The sequence below is a fragment of the Accipiter gentilis genome, chromosome Z, assembly GCF_929443795.1.
Source record: "Accipiter gentilis chromosome Z, bAccGen1.1, whole genome shotgun sequence".
In the NCBI taxonomy this organism is placed as follows: Eukaryota; Metazoa; Chordata; class Aves; order Accipitriformes; family Accipitridae; genus Astur; species Astur gentilis.
Window position 1 is genome coordinate 943,008 of NC_064919.1, and position 6,611 is coordinate 949,618.

The 6,611-nt window shown below is 47.4% G+C and overlaps 1 protein-coding gene across 1 annotated transcript; it reads right to left on the minus strand.

Annotated features, from left to right (window-relative positions):
• Positions 1-4,284: 4,284 nt before the first annotated feature.
• Positions 4,285-6,396, minus strand: TOMM5 (translocase of outer mitochondrial membrane 5). Its single transcript, XM_049795135.1, has 2 exons — positions 6,187-6,396; positions 4,285-4,777 (listed from the first exon to the last, which is right to left on the minus strand). The coding sequence occupies exons 1-2, from the start codon at positions 6,305-6,307 to the stop codon at positions 4,743-4,745; spliced, it is 156 nt and encodes a 51-aa protein (XP_049651092.1). The 5' UTR covers positions 6,308-6,396; the 3' UTR covers positions 4,285-4,742.
• Between the last annotated feature and the right edge of the window lie 215 nt (positions 6,397-6,611).

The window sequence follows — 6,611 nt, forward strand, 5'->3', positions numbered from 1 at the left end:
GGGTGATTATCTCTGTGTCTGTCCCACCATGGCGGCAGCAGGGCCACCAACCAGTACATTGTCGATACATTGATATACTTTCACCCCCTTTCCGTGAGTAATTTGGGCCGGTTCTTGTGCCAGCGCGTAGTGAGCAGTGGTTGGCGAGTGGCGATATCCCTGGGGGAGACATGTAAAAGTGAACTGCACGCCTTTCCATGTAAAGGCAAAATTATCTCTGTTTGCTTCTTGCAAGGGGACCATAAAAACCATATCTTTCATGTCAACAGTTGCCAAAATTTGGTGGACTTGCTCCTGTATGGTCACAATCAATTCAGCTATGTTAGGCACTGCAGCTGTCAAGGGGCCCGTGTTGGTATTTAGATGCCGGTAGTCAATTGTCAATCACCACTTCCTTTTGGGTTTCTGGACTGGCTACACCGGGGAATTATAAGGTGAGTGTGTGGGGACAATTATCCCTTGCTCTAGTAGTTCAGCTATCACCGAGGTGATCCCTTCCCTTGCTCCCAGGGGCATGGTGTAGGGTTTTACACTAACTTTGGAAGAGGGAAGTGCAGGTGCTTGCTATAAAAGTCTCACAGAGGCAGTAGGGAGCCCAAATTTCCATTCCCTTCCTTTCAAATACACCCAGGCTCGTCCCTTTAACAGATGGAGTCCCAAGATATTAACGGGGAAGGTTCCCAAAATCACGATAGCCTTTACTGCAGTTTTGTTTCCAGCTAACCAGCATTTAACTCAAGCCATTGGCTGTGGCTTAGTGTTTCCAAAACCATCTGTAACCCAAATCTGATTTTTATCAGCGATTATGCCATTATGATCAGCAACATCTGCTCGGAGCGCTGAGACTTGAGTGCCAGTGTCCACTAAAAATGTAACTGGGGTTTTAAAAGGGCCAAGGGGAAAGGTAATTAACAAGTCTCCCTTACTATTTTCCGTAAGCCTTCTTAGGTGGACCCACTGGCCATCCCCCGGCTCACTTATTGGGGACAGCACGTCCAGTTTCCCTACCCAAGATCAATCAAGTCCCTTTCAGGGGCAGTAGGTGCTTGAGGGACAGTTATCGCCATCTCATTAGATTTTGATTCCGCCCCACCTTTCCCTTGGGAGGGTTGCTCCATCCTGAGGAGTAATATCCTCTGGTTTTTCAGTGCTTGAAGAAGCTTCTCTAGGGCTGAGGTGGGTAGGCCATCCATTACGCCCCGGGGAACCCCCTTCTCAAATCCTTCAGCCCACAACAGATTTCTTTTTGCCCCTAGATTTCATGGCGGGGGGTGATCCTCCCATTGTTCTATTCTATGCACAGCGGGTTTAGATTTAACTGTTCCCTCTGTGAGGCTCATCCTTCTGCCATAGTTAATCAACTCTTCTGCCAACTCTTGTGCCACTTCCCCCCAGGTCACAGCTGCCCCCTGCTAGTTCAATCTTCCTCCCCTTGAGGCTAATGCATCCCACAAACAGTCCTGGAGTTGGACGGCATATGGTTTTAAAGAGTCAGGCAAGCCCCAGATCAAGGGACTCATCCCGTCGGGGTTGCCATTTAATAGCTTCGGGGAGGGTTGCTGAGGTACTAAATGCCTATCGTGCATCAAATGGATACAAGCAGTCTTTTGCAGACTTTCAATTAAGTGGTTTATAGCCGGGGTCTCAGTACACACTGGGTGCCCTCATTCCATGGGATCCACCCCTCCTGCCCAATATGGAACTTGTTGGGTTAAGGCCCAAGGTTCTCTCAGACTCTTGGTGGTCAAAATTACCCCAGGCCCCCAGTACCCTTGTGCCTCATCATCTGACAATAAAACCTGGTCTCCACCGGTCAGTGATACCCTCCATACATATTCAGTCTTGGTTTCTTGAGCTAGACTAGTCTATTTTTCCTGGATTTTGATTGTTCAGTCACCGAATACGGTACCATCCAATGGTAACTTGCAGGGCTCCTCCCGTCTGACCATTACCGGTAATCTCGGTCTTAATCAGAGGTCTCAGTGTTGCTTCCTTGTTTTTGGGGTAAAAAATTTCTCTACACATCTCTAACTCCTTTGTCAGATGCAAGGGTCTATAAGCCAATTTTGCCAATTTGTACATCCCAGTTCACTATCTAGAATAGAGTTACGATCCGGTTGGTCATGTATTTCTTTTTTATTCTCCTCTAGTTCTCCTTGGAGGAGAAATATGCAACTGCCAGGCCTATCAGAGACTGCAGAAAACCACAGTCACAAGAAAAACACCAGCCATTTATTTTCTCCTATTTTAATAAGGAGATGGCTTCATCTCTCAATGTGCCTGGAAGGAACTTCCTAGAATAGTCTTTAACAGTGCCCAACAGCCAGTTTGAACCCACACTTGAGCAAGTACATTTCTTCAGGATCAGACGTATGCAAAACTGTTGAGAGGCCAGCTGTGTTACACCTTAAAACGTGTTTACAAGTGGACAAAAATGGGTGCCATATATGTGATTTTAAGGATACAGTAAAGTGAAATTGGCTTGCTAGAAACCTTCACATCCCTATACTTCCTGAGGAATCTACAGCTCTACCTCTGACCCTGCACAAAGGCCAAAGACCAAAAGGGATACCAGTGTCCCATTCTCCATAGCTGGGCAGAGGATAGGTTGGCTGGCACAGGCAGAGCCAAACTCTTTAATGTATCTCATTACTCCCACCATCAGCATTATAACTTCACTGCAGTTACCTGCTGCATTAATTTGTCAACTGGGTAGTATAATCCCACGATTTATTCAATTGCGCTTGTTCCACTTTATAAAGACAGCAGAGTAAATGAGTTCAGGCATATCCTTGGTTTCATTTGCCAGTAAAATCCAGAGAACTAAATAGGACTGGGTTATTTCATTTGACTGCAGTGGGCATCCAAGGCTGCAGGGTCATGTGTCAGCTCTGGTTAAGAAGTCTCCAAATTACTCAGTTATGCTTCCAAATTAATACCCAGTTTCCAAGCCTGCCATTCATGAACCGTACTTTCAAATCCTGCCTGCCTCCGGGATGGGTACTTGGGAGGCCTTTTTACAATAAATCAGGCCTGAAGCTAAGAGGCAATATATAGGCCTCAGTGTTTGTCCCCACTCCTCCTCTCTCTGTCCCTCTTCCAGCTTCAAACCTACATATGCTTGAAGAACAGCTTTCTGCAGGCGAGCTCAAGCTCTGGCCAAAATGGAAGGGTGGAAATTTCCAAAGCTAAGTCTCTCCATTGTTTGTAATTCCTTTCTTTGCTGATGCCAGCCAACAATAAAGTCTGCCCCTTCTGTCTGAACTGACCTAACAATCTCTTCCCCCTTGCTTTTCATAGAAGACTTTGCGATCACAAGATTTGGGCAAGCACAACTATTCTACCTGTACGTGCTTCATACAGGTACTGTGCTTTCGGCCAAGGGCACAGTAAACTGGAGGAACAGATCATTCATTCAGCTGAGCAAGCGAGCAATTGAAAAGAGCAAGCAGTGCCTTTGCTGCAAGTGGCTCTGCAGGCACTCCTGTAATACCAGGTGAAAATGACTTCAAGGAGTTAAGTACAAGTCTGAGAAACAAATATTTAAGCCTCTGGAGATCTGGTGTGCAGCTCATCTAAGGATAGCAAATCAAATCCTGAATCTATCTTTTAAGACTTAGGCAAACAAAGAAGTAACCTGTAATGGCTGAAAATCCAACTCCTGCTTTTGCAACTCAGTTCAGGGTCATCTGAAACTGATGCATACTAGTAAGCATCAGCCCCAGAGCTTAAGAAATCCCTTTCAGAGAGGACAATCACAATCCTTTTCACAAAGCAAGCTGCTTCTCTAAGAAAATACCTCTACTTTTACATCAGTGTAAGCAGTACAAGGTAATATTGTGGGCAGCCTCCGAGTAAAGTAACACTCCTGAACTACTAGAATACAGCAATTTGTCACAGTAGAAAGTGCTGTGCTGTGACCAAAATTCAGTTATTAGCTCAGAGAAGAAATACGGCATTGTTCCTGCTTTACTTTGCGTAAATTCAAGTTCCAGGAGGTTCCAATTGAAGGGGAAAGTGGCACAGGCTTGCTGGATAAAGCTGAGCTGCCCTTCCCCCATTCACTTCTCTGAGTCTTGACTACATGTTCATGTTTCACAGCTGACTTCCTATAGATTTAGCAACCTGAAAAATCATTGCCTTGTCTTTTCCACTCTCCTTTGCTTTTCCTCAATACAAGATGACTTTAAAGGTGGAGGAGAGAGCAAGCTTAAGACAAGAACCAGGAAAACACCAGATGACCTCTATCTTAAGTGATGATTATTAAAAAAATCACTACCAGAATTGACACAACTGCTCTTCCATTTATTTGAAATCAAACTGCTTGTGAACTGGATTCCTTAAAGATTTCATTTTTCATACAGACAGGTTCAGTAAGGTTGACAGCCATAGCGCGTGGCAGTTTAGAGGTAGCTGCATAACAAAGCAACTTGCTAGCACTTAACACTTCATACAAAATGGAGATGGACTTTTTTTTAAACAGTACAAGAAATATTCCACCACAAGTCATTGCTTGATGATACTAGGGAGTATTCTGTGACCAGAATTCACCCGCAGGAACAACAGACATCTTCTCCACAATCACAACTAGGCTATCATTCTCAGGTCAGATACGCTTAAGTGAAACATTTTAGAACCATTTAGTACTGGATGTCGGCCTCTGGCGCAACGTTTACTTAACAAACAGAAGAAAGCAGCTACAGTCCATTTTATGTCTTCATATACTGAGCCTTCTTGAGTGTTCATATACTGTCCAACTTCTTCAGGATGAAAGGAGCTGAAAAGAAAATGAAGCAGCATGAACGTGACTGAAGACAACAAGAAGTCTGCAGTGAGTCTGTGATGAAACTGCAGCACATTTATGTGGCATCTAAAACATCCAGACTCTGGGTGAGATACCACCCTCCGCCTCCCACACGGTCCCTTCTCTCCCTGCATGATTGCTTTAACAGGTGAGACAGCATGATTCAAGGGGGGAATCAGGTATGCCTGCTTGTGCTGCAGGTCAGAGGCTTGGGCGCATTGTCAATACCACCGGGTGGTGGTGGGGGGGGGGGCGGGGGGGGGAAGAATCACCCAAACATCACTTTTTGTTGGCTAAACAGAAGGGCATCCTGAAAGGAAAGCTGCAAGCCTCTGATGCAAGGCACTAAAGCGCTGCCTACGAGGCAGACAGCACGGCCCTTTTTCTTTCATGTGCTAGAAAAGTACAGAAGCACTGTTGTTGCAAATATTCTGGTAAAGAAATCAGAATTTAATCACATAGAAGAGTTAGGTTTGATTAAGAAGTAAGATTGTGAAGCATAATGTATAGGTTTGTTAAGTTTGAAATGTAGCCATAGAAACTTTAGAACTGTGTTATGTGTGACTATAGGAACCTTAACATTGTTAAAGTTTGAAATAGCTAACCCTAGAAACCTCACCGAGAAGTTACTGGTTTTTCTATATTTTATTTCAAGAAACTAAGGAAACCGTCATGGACACCAGTTTGCTGCTTGGAAAACCCCTCACCCTTCCCATCTTAATTTGAGTATCGAAGATTCCAGTCAGTAGAGCTAAGTGTAACTGACCAATGACTGTTTTTAAATAAGACTATTGATAAGGTTATATAATCAAAGGGCCAATCATTATAAAGGTTAAGTTTAACAGTGAGCATAGTATGCATTTTTATGTAAAGAGCTTATGTAACAATGACCTGACAGAAAAAGTCTATAAAAACTGATGGATTTTGATCCTAAGTTGGACACGCTTTTGGAGGAGTGATTGATCCCCCACGTCCCCAGCGCTGCAATACACGAACTGCCTGCTTCTTAACTTCTCATTGCTAGCTATTAAGGAGTTTTATTCCGGATTTCGGGAACACTGTTGCTCGCCCAAACCCAGCACTCCAGCCGCCTCAGGCCCCCCGCCGGCGCTCTGGAAGCCCCGCTGGGACGCCGAACCTCACCCGCTCCCCCCGGGACCGCGTTCAGCCACCGGGGGACACGAAGCCCAGCGCCGATCAGAGGAGACTCTCCCCCGCAGCCCCACGGACAGTCACCAGGCTGCCCGAAGCAAAGACATCCCTACGAAACGCCAACGGCCGACCCCCGGCCGGGCCTTCCCGGTGGGCGGGCGCAGGCCCCGGGTCAGCACCGGACGCCACTTCGCTACGCGCAGGCGGCCCGCTCCGCTCCGAACACTTACTGATCCGCAGCAGCGCGACGTAGATGAGGAAGTTGCGGACAGAGGTGAGGACGTCGCGGCGCATCTTCCGCTTCAGTTCCTCTGGGTCCATCTTGGGCCCCAGGCCCTCGATGCGGAACATGCCGCCGGCCGCCCGCGGAAAGGCCGCACCGGCGCTACTACGGCTGCCGAGGAGGGACACACGTGGCGGCGGGAGGGGAGGCCGCGTCACGTGACGGGGGAAGGCGGGCGGGGTCTACGGCGGCCGCGCATGAGCAAGGAGGGGCGGCGGAACCGCGGCCTGCAGCGGGGAGCCGGGGTCCGCCCCGGTCCCGGTCTGGAATGAGTTGGGTGGGATGGAAATTGCTCCCGCCCCCGAGGGTCGGCTGGCCGAGGGGTCCTCGGGGAAGGGGAGTGCTCCATCGGCCTAGCAGGCGCAGGGAGGT

Excerpts from the sequence above, each read along its gene's own strand:
- TOMM5 (XM_049795135.1), bottom strand. The coding sequence starts at position 6,307 with ATGTTCCGCATCGAGGGCCTGGGGCCCAAGATGGACCCAGAGGAACTG. Across the intron at positions 4,778-6,186 it reads CGTCGCGCTGCTGCGGATCA|CTCCTTTCATCCTGAAGAAG; the intron begins GTAAGTGTTCGG and ends TTTTCTTTTCAG.